Raw genomic sequence first — 22,817 nt, forward strand, 5'->3', positions numbered from 1 at the left:
CGATACCGTCGGATGGCGGCTAGCAATAGCCACGGAAGCTTTATTTCGCAAGCGTGACTCCCAGTCTTTCTGGTCCTGATACGAAAAAAGCCTCGGGAATCGATCGTTGTCGCTCTCGTCATCGGGCGAGCCGTACTCGCACCATTCTCCTTAAGACGTTCGCGCCTCGTTGCAAGAGCGTAGACGGAGAAAAAGAGAGAATTAGAGAGAATAAGGGAGACAGAAGGAGAAATAGGTGAAGCGATAGTAGGACTGAGGAGGGAAGGAGGAGGCGGGAAAGAGAGAGAGAGAAAGGGAGAGCGAATAAGAGGGAGTGAGCATGGGAGTGAAAGAGAGCGAAGGAGTGTGAGCAAGCGAGGGAAAGAGAGATAGAAATAGGGCGAAGAAGAGAGAGAAAGAGATGACAGAGAGAGTGTGAGAGAGAGGAAGAAAGAAAGAAAGAAAGAGATGACAGAGAGAGTGTGAGAGAGAGGAAGAAAGAAAGAAAGAAAGAGAGATTGCGAGAAAGGGTGAGAGAGAGAGAGAGAGAGAAAGAGAGAGAAAGAAGAAGAGACAGGGAGAGAAAAACAGAGTGGAAAAAAGAAAGACAGAGAAAGAGAGAGCAAAATGTGAAATAACGGCGCAAATAATAGAGGAAGGGGATAGATGTACAAATAATGTAGTTCCAATGAACTTTATGGTTGAGGTTATGTTTAACTACTGCATTACCTACCCTATTACATACATATAGTAGAAACAGCAGAAATCTTGTGATGTCACATGCGCCGCTGACAAAGTATTTTGCCGAATATTATAAATTACTGTAAAATTACGTAAAAACTAGCATTTTGAAAACCAAAACGACCTAGATTGAACCTTTAGGAAATACAATTGACCACTCGCGAACTATGTTCGTAGCAATACTGAAGCGTTAAAACGAAATATCTGGAACCCTTGCAAGTTACTCGAAACCAGAAAAGAAAAATAACAGTTATGTAAAAATTTTGATAGGAAAAAATCATCGATAGAAAATTGATTTTTATTCACATTTTATAAAATATAATAATAGAGAAAATGAAGTTTTATGTGCTAGGGTTACTAATAACTATTATAAATAACGAAAATAGTGTTTGGTTAATAACAAATTAAAATTCTGTTCATTGATAATGTTTACTCATATTGTGTGTGTGTGTGAATATACATCATATTGAATATTATTCATATTGAATATTACCTATAACCATTTATAGTTAATCAAACACTGTTATCATCTATTATAATGGTTAGCTGTAACAAATGAAGACTCTCGTCATCGATAATTGTTACTTGTAACAAAAAACAATTTCCTTCATCTATAATGGTTATGTGGAACTAAAAACGGTTTCTGCCACTTATGATGATTATTGGTAACCAAAAATTATTACCGTCATTTATAATCGTTATTGGTAAGCAAAATCATTTTGAACAAAATTTAATGGTTATACTTCAATTTTATCTCGGTTATAACAGTTATGGCCTCTGCTTGAAACAGATATGGATGGATGTCCCAATTACTGTCAGTGTCCCTATAACTGCCACTTTAAATATTTTTCTTAATAGTAAAATAATGCGTGAAAAATTGTAGAGAAAAAAATTTTAATGTTGAACTTGGACTCAGTTGTAGGAAATAATAAGGAAACATTGGACACTTTTATTTATAAATTAATATTAAATGGTGAATTTACTATTAATGTAATTTTCCTGTTATCTCATATCTGCTTCAATAAATGAGTTACTAATATATTTAATCGCCAGTTTGATAATATAATCGAGTAAAAGAAGTAACTATTATTGTTAGTTTATAACAATTAGTGGCGGCAGCATTGGGGACAATGTTTTTTTTGTTTTGTCCACATAACGCGTCGTACACGTATAACTGCCACAGTATACCCAGCACACATAATCTCAATCTATGCATACGGCTTAAAATCTATTTTGTTTGAAGTATGTTTGTTCGATTGAAATCGTGTAATTTTTGTACGTTATACTTATTTATCGTCTGTGCTGTTTGTAATGCATGTACATTGCATTATGTTTATTTAAATACAATTATCTATTTCTTATCTTTGTTTGACTGACAGTACATTTAGTCGCGTTTGTGGCAGTTGTACAAACGCGACGATGTTTTAAATGACAGTTATAGGGTCATTATACTTTCTGATACATTTTCTATTAATTGGCAATTAACACATAATATTTATGACATAAAAAATTGTCTCTAATGAAAGAAATCTTAAGCATTATCATGCTGCAAATTGAAATGGTTTTTAGGTTACAGATCTTCTGAAATAATTAACTGAAGTTACGCGATCAGCTTAAGTTGACGGCAATTGGGGCATCTATCTTACGTATATGTATTTCTACTATGTATGTGTAGTAGGACATCAGTGTAGTAGGTAAATAAAGCCTCACCCCTTAACTACTGCGGACAGTGCGAACTAGTAAACAAGAAAAAATTGACGTGGTCAGCTTCAAAAGAAATTTTTATTTTTTCGGTGTATGTCTCGTAATATACCTTGTTGTCGTCATAAACGTTTTTCTGGATGATGTTTCAGCAATCTGACGCGATAAAATTATTACATCAAAGGAACGTTAACACTCTGCACCTGGATGTCCCCTTTCAGGAGACCTAACAACAACTGCCGACAATTGTGACACTTTCGAAATTAAAAACTTTCATTTTGTGTGATCTGTGTCAATGCAATTTTATAACAAGTTCTATTGATATAATATTTCCTTTGAAGCGTTGATTAGTATTATGCCACGAACACTTTATAGAAACACTGTACACTTACAAATTTATATACAATTTTATATAATAGTTATGTTCAAATTGTTGATATCTGTTGATATAAAATATAATATTCAGTCCAACGTTGATAATAATTGATAATAGATGCTGTCTATATCATGTAATGTGAAATAAAGAAATGAAATTGTTATACAAATTCACGCAACAGTAAGGATATGTTTACTTAGAATCATGAAAATAATTTTTTAATAAACTTCAAATAAGCTATGGTTTTTTAAAAAAACTTTAATTAGTCTTTTAAACCATTGTAACTCTTAACATGTAATTTAACGAAATTCTAATATAGTGTTTCTATTTTGTGTATTCAAGATTCAGATCGTAGAAGAAGCAAAACATGAAAAATCATTTTTGTTAAATTGTGTATGTAAAAATAAATGTATGTATACCCCTTATGCGTCACGAAGGCCCCTTTGTGTTTACATTCTCCCTCTTATTAGCTACGGCAATAGGACTGCTAGTAAGAGGGGAAATATAAACACAAAGAACACAAAGGTGCCTTCTTGTCGCGTGAGTACTATAGGTAAGGCAGCATAAAATTAATAATTTGTGTTTTGATTTGTCTGCGATTAAAGCTTTGAATATAAGAAATATTAACACTATATGAAGGAATACGGTCTGTTGAAAGTCTACTTACAGTTCAAAATAAGGGTTAAATTACATGTTATTTCTTATAAATTTTCAAAAAGAAAAAAATTATGAACGCATTTCTGATAGATCATTGTATGTTTTTTTATTACAATAACATCTTTTGAAAAATTCAATATACCTATTACTGGAAACAATCATTGAAGGTTATGTAGATGTAGCAAGTATAATACTGCAAGCATTTATTGTATCGTATCATTCGACTATCGAGTACAGTATTGATTTTAATTAGATTTCTGAATTTCCAGTTTCTTTATTCATTTTATCAAAGTCTAAGGAAGATATTTTCTTGCATCTATGGTAAAATTCATTGTGATAACGATAGGACAATAACGCAGTTCATTTTCGTTCATTAATGGAAACGGTTTCTCGCATGCTTCAAACCTGCACATATCAGAAATATATAAACATTCACTATGTAAAATATCTCTTATGGTATTAGCATTTTAAGATTGGTTATAGTGGATCAAGAAAATAATAGCATCCACAGCTTTTGTCGATGCTGAAAATGACAAGGATAACATATCATTACAATTTACAGTTCTCGGTAAAATAATATGCAATTTGTATGCAATAATTGACATGTAAAAATATGTATGCAAGAATAACAAGTAGCTAGAATATTAATGATTTATACCACGAAATACAATGCACAGAAAACGAAAATCTTGTGTCCAAAAAGAAAACATTAACACACCGGTGATTTACACATACACATTTACCAGCTGAAATATGTTTGTATGCGTTAGAAATTAAACCGGCGATATCGTTCAATAATCCAGGAAGAATGCGAGTGCTGAAAGTACGAGAATAATACTGCTCTCTCCCGGTACTTTTTCCCATGAGTTTATTGATTTATGTAGACCTAGTTTTACAAATCCCAACTGTTTCGCTCCGCTCTGATCATTAAGAGGTAGACTGCGGATCTTTACGCAACATTAAATTTTTGTACATCGATTCTAAAAAATACGAACATTTATTCCTGCCTTGAATAATTTTAACGAATTATAAATAATATCGGTAAATTGTTAAATTCTTCCGATACCGTGTCATTATTTTGTGTGTACTCATTATTGTCATAAATGCATGAAATGTAACAGCCTATTAATAAAGGCCTATCTTTTTATTGTTTTATTGTATAACTTAACACAATAAAATATACAGGGTGTCTCGTTTGAATAGGACGTTTGATTTACGTTACTATTTGGATTTTTAATAAAAGTATTTATTAGTATGTTTTTTAAGAGGAAACGGCGTTTTATAATGTTAATTGTCTGTAGGCGTTGCTTTGAAAATTCAAATTTTTTTGCTTCAGTCGATAGTAGCATACCTTAGATTATATACGGTGTGTCAGCTGATTTTGACATTTCGATTACGTCACTATTACGATATGTGAAACAAATATTTCGAGTGATTTTTTGATGGATTCAAAATGAATATATTACGAGATTATTATTTATTGAAAATAAAATCCATGAACATATATCAAACTCACGGGACAGAGTACATAAAATATACAAGTTACATACACTGCTTTGGTAACGTCAGGTGTCGACGAGTAAAACAATTACAATATTTAACAATTGTTCTAAACATTGCACTAAAACAACAGTGTTATAAAATTTCGCACTTAGTCAAACAATATGTAATCGTGTAGCTCTCAAAAGTTGTTACAGCCGTTAAAATCATACTTGTTATTAAGTATGATTAGCTTCGATTGGAACATCAACGGAAATAAAAGCGACTCAATTTAATTATTTATAACTAAACATATATTAAAAATCAATCTTAAATCATTTTAATTCTAACTTGTTTCTGATATTGCTTAAACTCAACTAAAAACATTGAGATAGTAGTGATTGGATAGTTATGTTCCCAGATAACACACAAAGATGTCTTTAAGATGTTTGGTATAGGACATTCGAGACGTCCATAACACATCCCGAATGTCTTATGAATGTCTACGAACAGCCTAGAAATGTCTTGCGTTACAAATCAAGACGTCTTATGAATGTTTTTAAGACGTCCTGTAGATGTCTAAACGATGTTTTCTAGACGTCCATAAGACGTATTTTAAACGTTTATACGACGTTTCAAAGACGACCATTTTAGGGCGTAGGATATTCAGATCTAAAATGGATGTAAAATGGATGTCTTTGAGACGTCCAGTGCTTATTGGGTTTTTACTATTAATAAAATAGGTTTTTACTATTATTAGTTCCTTACGGTATAGTTTCATTAGTTGTTTTTTTTGTAGGAGAACGCGTGAAGGCCATGTCAAGGTCAGTCTTGTTTTCTGTCAAACGAAATTATATATTCTCTAATACATTTCTCGATGCAGCTTAATATTTTCTATCAAAGTGTATTAACGTATGTGAGGGTCGAAATATTATTATTCCAGTAATCATGTTAATGTAAATATTGGTTACCTTAATTATCATCGAAACCATTCCAAAAAAGAACTCAAAATATTTTTGCTAGATATGATAATAGTGATGTAAACCAAGTATCAAGATCGGATAGGACACCCTGTATAATATCAGGAAGTGTGGAATAACAACTGTATGTCCGGAAGCTTTGTTTGCAATTAAAGAGTTTCAAAAGCCATTAGGTACGTTATGCAGTTACGGCTAACAAGAGGAGGTCAACAATTCGAAAATTAAATAAATTCTGCATTTTTGAGGACACATTCTCATTCGAATAATAGAGAAAAAATTCATATTCGAACAATTTGTTTAGAAAATTAAATTCATTAACTATCGTTTTGACAGAGTTATAGCACTTTTAACGTATTAATCAATATAGCTTTCCGTCTTTATTAAAATTTATATACATACATAGTTATATTTATTGTATTTATCACATTAAATACATCATATCCTCTTAGAAAATATGATAAAAATATCGTCAAATATTAATAAAAATAAAAAAAAAGATGTATAGATTTCTATAATAAAATAGAATATATAGAAGCTATAAATGCTATGTGTTACAATTTTAAATAATTATGTTCATAAAATCAATTTGATGTTCTTTACGTGAAATACAAAATCATGATCGTTACACATACGTGACGCTGGTAGCATACGTGTTAATAAACTGTTTTGATAGATTTATTCTCAACGTTCTATTATCGCTACTGTATTCCATATTTGTTGTTTCATTTCATCTTTACTGTATCACTTTACTGTGCACTTTGTTGTGAAACAAATCACGTATCATGCCATGTGTTGCAATTGTAAATAATTATATTCATAAAATTAATTTGATATTCTTTATGTGAAATATACAATCGTAACGAACGTGTTAATGAACAGCTTTGATGATAAAATTAATTTGATATTCTTTATGTGAAATATACAATCATAACGAACGTGTTGATGAACAGCTTTGATGGAGCTATTCTCGATTTTTTATATTCCCAATTTTTGTTGTTTTATTTAATCTTTATTTTACACATTACTGTACACTTTGTTGTAAAACAAATCATTTATCGCGCCCCCATTCAGTGTTTTTGTTGCGACATGTATGTTACGATGTATCACACTGTATACATACGCACGGTGTACCACGCGAGATGATCAGATTAATTTATTCTGTTACTAGCGTTTCGATTGGAAACTTGTTAAGCTAAAATAACATGGTTTAAGAAGAGCTTTAATATGATTGTACCAAATTTTTTCTCAACCCTTTCTTCCCAGAGTTGTCAAGATTTTTTATAAGTAAACCTACAATTTTTTTGTTTACATTCTGAAAGAACTACGTGTTATGATGCTTGTTGAATTCGTCTCAGCATTTCCTAAATAATGGGTTCAAAAAAAATTGTGGTCGATCTATAAAAAACTGAAGGTAACCTTGACAACTCCAGGGAAAAAAGGGTTAACAGAAAATTTGGTACAATCATCTTAAAGCTCTTCTCAAACCATGTCATTTGACCTCAACAAATTTCAAATCGAATGGCCAGCAACAGAATAAATTAAGCTGATTACGTTCTGTGGTTCACCCTGTGTATCCACCGTATGCAATTTTCATGCTACGTGTACAATAGAAGATAATAATACCTGTTGCAAAATTCCAGTAACGTAACCAGCCGTTAGAATTTAGAATATATTGCCGGCACATATCAAAGATGCTAGCTTAAAGCCTTCGTGAATATCTAAAGTAGCTATATCACAAGCGTATGTAAACAAGACCGTTTCTTGTGTAATAGGAATACCGACTATACATAATGTATGTATAATGTAGAACGTAGAATATGTTCCAATGCCCTAATCTGTAGAATTCCTGCTTGTATTGCAGTGTAAATATCAGCGACCGTATCATTAATTTTAGTAGAGAATGTTCTGCTTTCGAAACAGAGTTTAATATTGATGAAACATTTATAATTTATACGATCTTCTAAAGTTCAGTGATTATTTTGAATATATTTTTATTAAATATTATTTAATATTCTTAACTGTAATATATTATGCAGATAATTGAATTTTAGCTTTTAATTTCGTTAAAAATAGAAGCTTATTATACATTAAAAATTGACTAATATTCTCCGAATAAAATTCAATTAAAGCTGACATTCAATTAGAATCAAAGACAACTAATAGATACGTACAAACTGATATAATTGTATCATATTAATTTGTATATGTTCAACGAGAAAATTAGTATACATTCCATGAACATGAGAAAAATTATTCCAAAACTCTTCAGTGAATTAAAAAATGTGCCTTCATTTTAATTATATCAATAGTAAGGAACATATAATTAAAACGAAGGCACATTTTTTAATTCACTGAAGAGTTTCGGAATAATTTTTCTCATGTTCATGGAATGTATACTAATTTTCTCGTTGAAATGTATGAGACAAATGTGAATGCATAATATATAAATAATATATGAATATGCATAAACAATGAAGGAGACAGTAGGCCACCTATTGCAAAACTATAGTCATTTGTTCATAGAAAGGACAAATATAAACAATTCAAGCATTTTCTGTGCAATAGTCAATGCGAACTCAACAAAGTTTTCTTTAAAAATTTTAATAATTTATGAATTGTGTTTGTAGCATAGAGTATGTATGTGTATGTGTTTACATATATGAAACATGAGAGTTTATAAAGGAGTATGTGTTCAATGTGTGTAGAAATCGAGATTATATTATAGTAATACGTATTAAAAATATTGAAAGTATTTCTTTCATTGATTCATTAATGTTGATATTCGGAACAGGTTATAACAGTATTGTCGTAAAATGTTACATTGGATTTGATAAGTTATTTTTTCGTTTTCTTATTTTTTGTTAGATCAGGGTTTTTATGTTGTATTGCTAATGTTACGGAAATACGATATCGAAAAATTATGGTTTAATTTATATCATGCGATGTTTAATAACTGTTTTCTTATTTTATATTAAATATATTTCAGAGGGACGTTTATATTTGTGTTTACGTAACAAATACATACGTGTTACAATTTACCCTACATACTGTTACATTTGATCCCTAGTCAGGGCTTATTGTAAAAAAAATACTGATTTTATTAAAACGAAGCTAGCTAAATATCTATGCATTATATATTTGTTACTGTTTCATTATAAATCTGTCAACCAGGTATGTAAATAATAACACTTTGCACTAGTGTGCCGACTCTGAGATAAGGGAGACTGATGACGGTTCTAACACTTTGACTTTAGAACACGATTACACATAAACTCCTGTATTTACAACGACAATTATTGTGCGAGCCTCTTACCTACTTATCTGAAATTATTCGTTTGTCGTGCATTAACACTTTGCCGGCTGCATTGTTTTTAAACATTTCTTCGCTTGACGCCGGCACCACTAACTCTGTTACTTCGCTTGTCGCCGGCTGTTTTTGAGATTATTGGGAGATGATAAATTTCAAGTTTTTCTAAGAGCTTCACTGTCCGAAGATTCTGCTTCACTTTCATTTGTCGGATCTGCAATGTTTTCTTCCCAATCCGCAATGTCGATTGGAACGTCGAACAAGTCGTCCGCGCATTCCTCGTAAATAACAGTGTCTTCTCCTTCGTCTGTCGTGATAAATGGGTACAAGTACTCATAAAAAAAACACTTGCTGACATATGTAACTTATTCCACGTAAAGCTGTACAGCTTTATGCTAAAAATACTGTACCAAGACGGTACGGAATAAAAGCACAACAACAGAACCCCACAGATCATCAAGAGAATGCAAACGATACGAAAGTGTTGTCGTCGGCCACTGGGCGATACCGTGCGCACGACACCACTGTGGTGTCGCCGGACGGCATAGTGTTAAGGAATATCCAACTTATTAATAAAATATAGGAAACGAATAAAGTGTTATAATCGTCGCCGACCCCAGGTCAGTTGTAACACAGCATGGCATTCTTTATGTGCTCAGTCATTACAGTCACAGCATTGGACCTATTTTTCATTAAAATTACATATGCACATTATACAGCACGAATTAATTATGCTACATTATATAGCACAATAATATCTATCATAAACATATATTGAGATATTTAAAATGTTACAGCCGCCCCCGTGTTACAACCGTCATCGGTCTTGTCTATCATTAAAAATTGCCATAATTCATATCAATATTTACATCTCTCAATCTGTTTGTATTTAAGAAGTTACTAAAACCTTAACCCTTGTGCGATAAATGCAGGATTACGTTGACCCGCGAGCGATAAAACTGCTTAGTATGCGGTAGCATTCCTTACACGCATAGCGTTCGAAAGCAGTGTTAACACCAGTTTCCAATACAAAGTCTATTACGAGTCAAAGTGACCCTACATTCGTCTCTCGTGACCATCAAAAACCACTCGTCTATCGAGAATTAAATGTGGCATGTGATAAGAAATACTTCTTTCTGCGGAGTGCGTGGAGATTGACAATAAAGAAACACACATAACCGATACTCATATACACACTTTGATATAATAAATGATTATAGAAATATACAGAAACGATGCTGAGCAAGCGAGCACGCACGCAAGAAGCATTAAGGCACGATATACATAGACACGAAAAAGAAAACGGAAAGGCTAGGGTGCGCCAGTTATAGTCCTCACGCGAGAAGAAGGCACCTTTGTGTAAGAGGGGGAAGTAAGCAGTTGGCAAGAGGGGGAATGTAAACACAAAGGTTTCTTGTTGCTTGAGAACTGTACGTTCTGCGTGCTGATTGGCGCAATGAATTGCTCAACAGAATGAGTGAATGCGCTTAATTTTGTTTAAACGAAATGAAAATGATAGCTAGAATGAAAATATTAGATCAGAAGAAAAGTCTGCGTCGCAGATGTTAAGTGGCTTCGAGTGCGAAGAGGGTTAAGATTCTCAAATTATTCTTTCATTGAGAAGAGCATTTTCAAGGAGAAAACTTTGATAAACCTATTTGTTACCTGCTCTGATATCTCCCACGAAAATTGACTCTATATGATTTAGAATGAGGATTTGCGATTAGGATTAGAAACCTTTGAGATATTTCCGTAAAACATTTGTTTCGGTTAGCTCTGTCTACTTTTCTACTAAGGCAATTTCAAATAAGTGGTTTCAAGAAAAATGTGTTCAAAGTTTTCAGCAGATGTATCCTTCTGGGCGATACGTTACGGTCTCACGATCTGTATCTACGTAACTATCAAACTTAAATTGTCTACCTACAACTTTAGCGATTTAAGCCCTACGTATGACAACTAAGGATTAACGTAAATAAAATTGATCTTTAGAACTGGTAAAAATGCAGGGTATCATTTTCTTTCAAATTTCACTTTTTTAAATTAATCCACAAGCTCCAAACATTTATTGCATTGGTTTTCGAAAAATTTTCAAATGAAATTACACTTACATTTATCTAAAAATTCGAATTTTACATTCTCTTTTACCTTTAATTCTACAATGTATAATGAATTTTTTTTCAAAAAGAGGAAATCTTGCAAATTGAAATGTTTCTGAAAGCATTAGAAGATTTTTTTCGTTATTGCATTTGTCAATAGAATTTATATGGGTGTATGATCTTTATCTCGCTTTCTTTTATACAAAGCTTAATAAAACGATACGAAAAGATCGTATATACACAACAACTGGCAAAAAGTATTCGAACACCTTCTGAAACGCAATAATTTTTTCGAAACTGGATTAATTGTAAGTGATTTATATTTATTTTAAACGATAAATGAACTAGTTTACTGTATACTGACTACAATAGTTTCTTTTAATTTTATGATTACTTGGAATGAAAATTAAAATTAAAAAGTTATTGTTTTTTAACTTTTTTATTGGAACCTGTATCGAAAATTTAGAAAAATGCATTTTGTAGATCTCAGTAACATTTATACATACTGAAAATTTTATTGAAATCGGTTAACACATAGTCAAGCTACAGCCACTGAAATATGTAAAAATTATCTGTTTTTTGTTGAAATCCGCAAATAATTGCGATTTTCACGATCTTTAACTGTTTGTAGCTCATAAAACCTATTTTTTTAATTTTCGTTATATACTCAGATAAAAAAGTTGAAAAAGCGAGAGGTATTTATTTTTTTTGTGATTCCAAGTAATAGCAAATTAAAAAAAGTATTTTAGTCATTATACAGTAAACTAGTCCCTTTGTCATTTACGAAGAATTCACTGAGGAGAACCTTCAATTTTCAAATCTATACAAAATTTCAGTTTTTAGAAAGGTTTCAATTTGTATGATTCCATGACAAAATGTTATTTCTCACCTTTTATTTCCTTCCTCTTGTTTCTTACCGGATATATTATGTAAAAACGTGTTACAAAGAAATTATCGATGTAATGTGAAAGTAGAGCCTTCAGACTTTCCACTAAAACCACGTTTATTCTTATAAATATGCTGTGGATTTTATGCATATGTTACAAAAACGAGGGACTGCAATTTTAAAAGAGGGAAAGAACATGAGAATTGTACTATAATTACTGAAATGTTGTACTGAATTATTCAACAGAGGAAAAACTTTTTGAGAGACGTCTGTTTCTTCCAACAGATGCAGAGAACTTTCATTTTGCATAAGGATCTGCAGTCTACTTATAAAACTCATTTCTATGAAGTTATAACAGTTTAAACATAGACAATGTTTGACCATCGAAAAATTGTGCGCGGATGCCATGGGCAGATTTTAAAAATGTAGAAGATGTCTAAATTATCGCAGTTTAATAGCATTCTTATTCTGTTTTTATTTTTACAGCGAGTATTCTGGGTCTTTTAGTTGACGATGGAAATTTTTCTTAAATCCTAATTTTTGTTTAAATGACATATGAAAATGTGAATATACATAAAGATCCTCAGTCTAATAAATAGAGAAACGATATTAATCTGCTAGTATGACAGACTAATTCCATACGAAAACAATTGTAAAAATTTCACGTCAGTTTCACATAGGAAATTTTGTTACCGAGACAATTAAGTTTGAAAATTCGTTGAGTGTACATGCACTTCACAAACTACAAACTGAATATGGATGGAACCATCGACAGGGAATGATGTTACATACGAAAATAAACACACAAACATTTTCGTACGAAATATTTTTGTTTGCGTTCACATGTTTGGAGAACCTCTGTCGCAGTCCAAAAATAATTTTTTTATTGGTGGTACTCAACTCATCTCATTCATTGAAAATAATTTCTCTAGACATTATAAAAACAATTGTTCGTTCACATCAGTATCGTGTTTTATTATTGCAGTGAACGTGTAAAATTATGGATTCGCTAATCATTAGAGTACGTCGCACAGTGGGGTATTTGACCCGAATAGCTGGCCAAAAGTCAAAATCTTTATGTTCTTTTAAAAATAAATAAAACTTCTTCTTCTCGATTATATGTATATGCAAGTAATCTACAGTAATATCTTGTCATGAACAGTAGTTGTCACAAACATAATAATAATAATAATAATAATAATAATAATACACACAGTGGGGAATAAATATGTATATGTGAACATCCATTAAAACAGTATAACCTTTTTAAAACTGAAAGGATTTTTTTTAAATTTTGCTATTATTTGGAAAGACAAGAAAAATAAAAAATCTCATGAATTTCATCTATTTTATATGAGCCCATAACGAAAATTGAAAAAGGTTGCAGATTTCTGACAGGTATTGGTTGAAAGTGTAAAAAAAAACGGGACAAAACTGCGATTTTCGCGATCTTTAATTGTTTATAACACGTAACAACGTCAACCGATTTTACCATTTTAAAGTTCGTCCACATATATTTTTTTGTGCTCAACTTTATTTCAACTTCACTGCTAACAAATTGGATTTGGTTTATATTAAAGCTAAACAGGTACAATTCTATTTTAATGTGTTTCACGCACCCTTAATCTCAATTCCTATTCCCCGCTTCCTATGTCTACCTTTTAAACTGTCTGCCTCCTTCTTTTCTGTTCTCCTTATTGCACCTTCCTCCTCTTTGAGTTTTTAATGGTCTCCTACCATATTATCCTTTTCTTCTCTCTTTCCGTCTTATCATGGCAAACCATTTTTCCACCGCTTATTATCTCCTTTATCCCTCCTTCATCTCCTCTATATTTTGCATTCTCTTATCGAGTGTTTTAGAGACCCGAACATCCCTCTTCTAGTACTTATTACATCTTTCCAAATTTCCACATCTCGCTTTTGCCGCTAATCGCTAACTTTATTCTGTTCCTTCCATTTTCAGGTATTCTAGTAAACCTAAAACTTGGATATACTATTTGTACCGTGATGATTTAATCGCAAAATACTGAGTAATTCAATTAAATTAATTACGAATTACGATTTGATTTAATTAAAATTACGAATTGCGATGTAATTTAATTAAAATTACGAATTACGATGTCGCTTAAAATCACGAATTAAAAAGCAATAATAGGTATAATAAGAAGTTGAAAATACTATGTGAAGTTTTAAAGAGGAGGATATTATTATTTTGTCCTCTATGTATTCCAGTAAATAACAAATCACAAATTAAATTAATGCTTTAGTGGCAAACAATAGTGAAATTATTTTCTTAAGTAAAAATCATGAAAACGTATGCAACTTCTTCAAAGTTCTGGGTTGTATATAATTTGAAGAATTGTATTTCAATTACATTGTACTTCAATTACATTGGATTTCATTTACACTCGTGATGAAAATAATTAGTAATTGAATTAACTGTAAAGTTCGAATTACATGATTGAATTACAATGTAATTGAAATTAAATGTAATTAAATTACGTAATTGAATTTCAATCTAATTAAATGAGCACAATTCTGTATTAATTATCCCCCATTTTGAAACTGGTATTTCAAATAGTTGTTTCAAATTAGGGAGATTGAATATGAAACTCAGAGAAATGGTACGAAAACGGTGTTTCATATTAAGAACACGCTCGTACTTTATCAGTTTTCTCGTATTATTTTTTATTTGTATTAAATAAACATTTCGAAGTTCATCACGTTATCTAGAAACATCAATCTATCGAACAGTAGCATAAATATTCAACAATAATACTTTTAATCCTTAGCACTCCGAACCATTCTGGACGTTAGCTACCAGCTACTCAGCGCCACTTTTCGGCAGAAACGGGCATTTACAGACCCTCGTATTATTTAGTATGGTTTTGGAACTAACTAACATATTATAATGATATTGGACTTTTATGAATTCGCTGAAATCGAGAAATTTGCAAAAAAATCAATATTTTATTTTTTATAATTTTGTTGTTGTTTGTTTTATAATTTTGTTTTGTTATTGTAATCTCTATCTATGCGAACTCTTTCTCTCGTCGCCTTGTTGCTTGGACGATATCACTATCACTGCTATCAAAACGATAGACTAACTGTAGAAGAAAACCTTCTACAGTTAGTCTTTCTAACATATCTGTATAAACGTCTATCTGGGAGCTCATCTTCACTACTACTTGTGTCATGAGACTCATTCGTGTTTGAACGTTTTGCCATTGTTCTAATAAAAAATATGAATAAATACATAGGTTGAAAATTTCTAATTGTTATTACTAACTCACAAGATAATATTTACCAAAAAAAACTTTTACCAATTTATTTACCAAGAGAAGAATCACTTTTCCGATTTTCTCACTCGTTAGATCTATCTATACCGCTCGACGCTTAAAACTAGACTAAGTTCGGCTTTGAAAATCTTTTCTTCCAGATTTTATGATTATAAATCTCACTATACAGTGCGTGCTATGTTCGCATACCGACCTTTCTTCTACAAACTTGCCTTATCGCTCTTTTCAAGTGGCGCCTTTGAAATACTCGGACCGTCGTGAGTACGCCTCTCATGTTATCGTCAAAACCCGCTGACATTTCTTGTATATATCTTAGTAATTTTACTATATTTTGATTTGATTTCTTGTGCCATTTCAAGAGAAGACTTCAGGGAAATATGTATGTCTCAAAAAATTGCTCTGAAATAACTCAATTCCCCGTAATCACTAATAAATTTTAATGTCCCACGAGAGGGGACATCCGAGTGATATGCTAGAATTACTATGTCCCACGAGAGGGGACAGCGGAGTGCAAAGGGTTAAGTTATAATGAAACTGATGATAATGAAAAGCTATACTCCATGAAAAGCGTTCTACCATAGGTACTTTTATTATCGCGCTACGCTTCCGTGTTGCTTAGATTGCAGCACTTTATTCTTTAATCTTCGTTTCAGCTCTGTACTTATATTCCAGCCCCCGCCCCTTAGCTATACGCACCTGGCTCCATCCGATCCCTTTAAATATCTATCTTTTTCCATCTTGCTTTTAGTTTGCAATATTTCGATTCTCTCCTTTTCTTTCAAACATTCTGAAACAATTTCCTTTTCTCCCCATCTTTTCAAACTCTCCTCAAACCTTAAGGGAGAATTTTTGTCTAGTATCCTCAAAAATCGATCTTTTTTATTTCGTTCTTTGAAAGTATATGCTTTGGAAAATATTTCTATTAAATGATAATTTTGGATTCAAAAAATTGCTGAAGTTGTACGGGGTGACCTAAAAGTTATTCAAAATTGGGAAATGAAGGGTTCCAGAAAACGTTCTAAGTAACTTTTTCTTTAGCGCAAATACAATCCGTGGCTTTGTTTACGAGCTAGTAATGAAAAACAGTGACCAATGAGAGGTGAGATCAGCTGGCGCACGGCGTCCGAGCCAATGAGCAGAACTGGGATTCGTCCGCTCGTTGGCTTGGCCGCCTTGCACTAGCCGAGCTCGCTTCTCATTGGTCAGTGTATTTCGTTAATAACTCGTGAATGAAGCCGCGGATTGCATTTGTGCTAAGGAAAATGTTACTTCAAATGTCTTCAGGATCCCTTCATTTATCGATTTTGAGTAACTTTTGGGAAACTCTATATTAGCAATAGAATACATGTGTCTCGGACACAGTGTATAGGGCAGACATCCTGATCCATGCAAATCGACAGAAGAAGAGGAAATTCAGAGTCTCTTTTTTTAACAAATGGAACGTCCCCACTATTGTTCTAGATTGGCAGATAGCTGTAAGTACGATTTTTGTCTAAATGAAACAAAAAAATTTCAAACGCGTTTTTCTCAAAACTGTGCTTTTCTAACTTGGTTGCCATGATATCTCATTCATTCTTATTTGTACCTTAAGTACATGTGTCGCTATAGTCCGAACCACAATCAAGTCAAAATCATTATTATTTCTGTATCTTTTAACATGTTAAATCTAAGGAACCAATAAAAATCTATATTTTAACTTGAAAATACTATCATATTCTTAATTATCACTTTTTTTCTTATCTCCTTGTTCCAACGACAACCGAACACATTCTGATTAAGAAACTTTCTTTTCTTTTTGTTTCCGATAAATAAAACGGTCGCTATCATAGTAACCAGACGGTCATGTTTTTGATACGCGATCGTTCTGCTACCAATTATTCACTATTTCTCGTTGTAAAAATTTGAGATTATCTTTGAAAGCTTAACAAATGTATGTGAAGAACACCGACGCAAGAAGTTCCTTTATAAAAAAAGTACCAAAAAAGAATTAAAAAATCGCATTCTAGACCAGAATATTCCTTTTAAAACACTTAGTCCTGTGCGTACGCTTATTCTAATTCTCGTTACTTCTTCTTGAACCAGGTAACTTGACGTGCGGATATCCAATCCCGGTGTTCACTTTAAATATTTTAAGTGCACTCGTCCCCTTACCGTTTCCTTCTTCTTGCAGCCCCATAGCTCCAGTCCGTGTAATAATACACCTAACACCAACATGTCGAACAAGAACATTCTCATGAGGAAGTTGTCTTTGAATTTACGCTCCCCTATGACCCATACCTGGTTTAAAACGATATTGGCTCCCTTCAGCCACTCCCTTATACGTCTCTCTATATTCCCGTACCTTTGGAACGTTACCCAGAGGTAACAAAATTCTCGGACCAACTCTATGCCCTTCCTCTTCCATTTCCACTCCATCTTCTTGGTCTTACCTCATCCTTTCCGGAATATCACCATTTCAGTTTTTTCAACATTCAATATTAATCCTTTCCTGTCCAAGTATCTTTCCAAGCTTCTCATCATCGATGCAAATATGAGCCGTTTATTTTGAAAGTGGCATAAGTCACTTTGTTTTGAAGTCGATATATTTAAGGGTTTGCGTTTTAACACGTTTAAAAATATGGATGCTAACTTTCGAGAAGATTTACTTGTATTTGTTATCTCAGGATACTGATATTTTTCTCAGTATAAATAATTTCGTATAAGCATTAAAAAATCACCACTCTTCATAACGGTAAACTGACTTATGCCACTTTCAAAATAAACGGCTCATATATAAAATGCAAAAGTAAATCAAATGTTTGTACATTTCAAAGTTGTATTTACAAAAGTAGAAAAAAATAGTAACAACAGCGAGGATTCGAACCTATTACCTACAGCTTTCTAGTCAACCATCCTATCGACTTACCCTATTTCTAGTCAACCACCCACAATTTATTCTATTAAAGTGTGTTAAATAATTCATTTACCGGGTGCGTACAAAACTTTAAATCGAAATATCTCGGAAATGGAGGCCCATTGTGAAGAAACGTATTAGGGTGTCTTGACACTTGGTATGTACATGTTCTATAATTTGTACCTACTACAGTAAAGTCTTCCTCATTGACGCTCAGATTGTGCACAAAAATGTATAATTTGGGAAGAGGAGATACGATTATTCGAGCCTTCCGACTCGTTTTTATAATTTTTGACAACCAGTAGCTATAAAAGCGAGCCGCAAGATTCGAACAAACGTATCTCGTCTTTCTAAATTGTCCATTTTTATGCACAATCTGAGTGTCAATTAGAGGGCGCGTATCAAAAGCGATTTCCACTGCCGGTCCTCTTGTCAGCTTGTCTTTCGTTCAGTGTAGCTGCGAAAATGTTGTATGCCGCGCTTAGAAGACTTATATCTTGATAATTCTCTGACACTTCTGTGTCACCTTTTTTATGTACCCTGACGATACTCGCTTTCCTCCAGTCCTCCGGGAAGCCTTCCCTACCCCAAAGCTTCTTAGCTAATTCTTTTAGCTTGCCCCTTGTATTACCTTCGCTATACATAGATCCAAGTCTCATTTGGAATGTTATCCCCTTCTGACGTCTTCTTCTCCTTCAAGTTCCCTATCTGTTTCTCTATTTCATCTTCCATCAGTTCCGGCCTGGTTTCCTCTGACTCCATTTGTTCTTCCTTTTTCTCTTCTATTATTTGTTCTTCACCCTCCCTCCTCCTCTTCTCGAGCGACCTCATGAAGTGTTCCCCCAATTCTCCAACGATATATTACTTCCTTTTCCTGCTTCTGTTAATATACCTTCAAATTTGTTTTTCTGTCCTTACCCGTTTCGGACTTATGTGTATAACACTTTGAAAAACATCGCGTCATTGAATTTTTGCTTTCCTTCGCATTTTTATAAGTCCAATAAGTTCAGAAACATTGCATTATAGTTCAGTTTCCAAATGAACACCATAAAAATATATGTAGGATTATGTATAAAAGATATAAAATAATATATATAATATATAAAATATTATATTAAATAATACTATATTTAATATTGTATTATATAATATTATAATATTATATTTATGTAGTATATTAAATAATTTTACGAACTTTGTTTTATTTTCTTCGACATTTTCATTCGAAAAATTGACATAATATACCGCTATTCTTTTATACTCCACAACCCCTCGAAATTTCTCATTTATTTTTAATGTTTAGACATTGCTTTAGACAGTCTTTAAAGAATTGTAGGTGCCCAGGGATATCTGATCTAAATATATTTGAACCATTTTCGCCAACTGAGATGTGAAGAGTATAGCATGAACCAACTATACAATATCATTTAAGTTTTGCAGCGAACGTAATATTAATCGTTCAACAGGATCTCTCGTGCGACTGTTTGTGAAAAAATATACATATAGGTATGACTGAAATACATATCTACTTATTAAAATATTTTAGGATCATTCAACATAATTTCTACGTAAAAATATTCTCCAGGTATTCGATGCAAGTACTTCACCATTGTTAAATATTATTTATAAAAACTATTTATAAAAAATCAATGTAAGCTCCATAATTTCTATGTTATAATGTACTTTTAATTTCACAATGTTGTAACTACTGCTAATGTAAATTCAACGACATAATATTATGACTCTGAGACAATAAAGAACGCCGGAATATTTGTGGCCAGCTATTCGTATCAAATATTTTTTAAAATACAAACATAATTTTTTTAGATACTTACATCCTTCAAGATTATCAGAGAAAAATTGTGACTTCGTATCTTTAATAGTTTCAGAGATATAAATTGTAACGTGAAGGCAGTTTTCGTAAAAACCTACAATTTCGAAATTAGCTTTCCATTTCCGTTTTATTGATGAAATTTTACTCGATAATAATTTATTGTTTCGTCATTCTTATTCTTATCTTCCTTTCTCTTCGTGTATTAATTTCTCTCAATTATTCACAAAGAACAATGTTAGAAATTGATCAACAATTATTTATTCTGCGGGTGATACAAAAGCAAAAGTAAACGTTATCTTGTGTTTTTTAAGTAAAATGTTATATGTATGTATTGTTATTGCGAAAATGTAGAGAAAGAGAAGTTAAACATATATCCTCGAGAATAAAAACATAACATTCAATTTAAAAACGTATAACGTTAAAAAATTAAAGATAATAAAATTTGTTCATCGCAGTAACATTCTACGTGAAGAATGATGATAACAGTGTCTAACATTTTTGCCTTATCGCTTGCGGTTAAATAATTATATTAAATGTCACTAACCGTAAGACACCAGATACATACATGTAAAATATTGTAACGCATAACATTAACTTACTTTCTCTAACATAAAAATGTGTTTTCAGTAAAATAACTATATTTTATTTCGAACTAATATTGTTAATCAATATTGACTTGGCTTTATTTCAAACTAAGAATTAATTCTTACCGCAAGCTATTGAAAAAAGACACATTAATCAGTATTTGCGAGATTCACGAGCGTTGAAGAAATGTGAAATGAAACGTCTTGCGGTTCCCATTTCGTTCAATAAGCTGCTTTAACTTTCTGGTATATTTATGGATGCTGATTTGGCAGTCAATATGTTAAAGGAACGTATACCGAGCAAACTTTCAAATTCAATGTTCTTCAAAAGGAAGCATTGCATGAGAAAGGAATATTTGAAAATTCCAACTTATTTTTAGCGGGGCATTATCCTGACGATCTTTATTGCTCAAAGAGCGCCATGCCTTATATACATATAGCGACGGCAAATACTTCCGTATACTTTGTATTTAAACGTTAATAATTTCTTTGAAACATCTGCAGCGATTGTTTATATATTGGGTTGGCAACTAAGTAATTGCCGATTTCAGTTATAGATGTCTCTCACTCCCATTTTTATGATATCCGTAAATGTTATATTATAAAAATTATTATTATTACTATTATGTTATTTTTTATTATCCGTGAATGTTAGCAAGTGGACAAATTGAATGCAGCGGACAAGGAAAAGTGACCAGAATTGGTCAATCGTAAAGGTGTCATTTCCACCAGGACAATGCTAGGCAGCACACGTCTTTGTCCACTCGGCAAAAATTGATGGATATTGGTTGGGAATTGATGTTACACCCACCATATAGCCCTGATCTCGCGCCATCGGATTACCACTTATTTCGATCCCTGGACAACTCCCTTCGTGGTAAAACTTTAAATGATGATGACGCTGTAAAATGTCACTTAACTCAGTTTTTGGCCGAAAAGGATTAGACTTTCTACGAGCGTGGAATTTTCAAGTTGTCAGAGAGATGGCAAGAGGTGATCGAACAAAATGGAAAATACATTACAGATTATACTTCATTTCAAGTAAAAAAAATTTTTTATTTCATTGAACAAATCGGTAATTACTTAGTTGCCAACCCAATATTATCCCTAAGACATAAGTATCCTGATGTGTACATGTCGAGGCACCTAAAACAGGCCATCTGAATAACGTGCTTGCTTAAAATGGTAGAAAAGAAAGGATCTGGCAAAAGTTATTTGACTTCGAGGGGCACATAGCGTGATTTGAATAGTTTTTTTGGAAGTGCAGAGACGTAGCTGTTAAGGAGGTATAAAACTTATTGTTTCGAATGAGATAGCTAGATAGTTTTTTATTTATATTCTGATGGAGTCCTTCAAGGCGAATATAACGACATGACTGCCGATGTTTATGCAAAATGAAAAGTTCGTGCATCAGTTTTAAGAAACGGGAATTGCATAAACATTTGTTTCAATATTGAATAATTTTAATGACTTACAAATAATATAATGATATTATTAAACTTTTCTAGTAATGTCACTGCTTTCTATTAATTTTTGTCATAAATTAATCAAATCCGCTGTCTAATAATGACTTATAATTGAAGATCATTCAAGGGTATGCAAGCTCGACTGTAATAGAATATAATTGTTTCCAATCGCAAAACTGAATCGTGTGTAGGTGTGCTGCGTAGGTGTGCAGCAGTTCTTGGAAATAGACGTTTATCGACTGAATATTAATGTTTCATAACTTTAAGTATCTAAAAACTGTAGAAATAAAAATGTACCATATATTAACCTATCATTATTTTAAGTTACGATTAGGTGACACTTAGTTTATTCAGACTATTCAGAAATATACTGAAATGTAATTAATTTAATCTAATCTAATGTAATTAATTAGTGTGAATTTAATAAATTATGAGTTTCGTTTCAATTAACTTACAAATTTTCTACACGTATCATGTAAGTATTTACAATCTATTTGATAGATTACGTTCTATTAATAAGAACGATTCTTATTTGGTTA

General features: G+C 32.2%; 1 protein-coding gene across 1 annotated transcript; it reads right to left on the reverse strand.

Annotated features, from left to right (window-relative positions):
* Positions 1-18,795: 18,795 nt before the first annotated feature.
* LOC143260963 (uncharacterized) lies at positions 18,796-19,225 on the reverse strand. The gene is made up of 2 exons (XM_076527601.1): positions 19,077-19,225; positions 18,796-19,030 (listed from the first exon to the last, which is right to left on the reverse strand). Exons 1-2 carry the CDS (start codon positions 19,223-19,225, stop codon positions 18,796-18,798), a joined length of 384 nt encoding a protein of 127 aa, XP_076383716.1.
* Positions 19,226-22,817: the final 3,592 nt, after the last annotated feature.

The sequence above is a fragment of the Megalopta genalis genome, unplaced genomic scaffold, assembly GCF_051020955.1.
Source record: "Megalopta genalis isolate 19385.01 unplaced genomic scaffold, iyMegGena1_principal scaffold0026, whole genome shotgun sequence".
NCBI lineage: Eukaryota > Metazoa > Arthropoda > Insecta > Hymenoptera > Halictidae > Megalopta > Megalopta genalis.

Excerpts from the sequence above, each read along its gene's own strand:
- LOC143260963 (XM_076527601.1), bottom strand. The coding sequence starts at position 19,225 with ATGAGGTCGCTCGAGAAGAGGAGGAGGGAGGGTGAAGAACAAATAATA. Across the intron at positions 19,031-19,076 it reads AACTTGAAGGAGAAGAAGAC|CGAAGGTAATACAAGGGGCA; the intron begins GTCAGAAGGGGA and ends ATCTATGTATAG.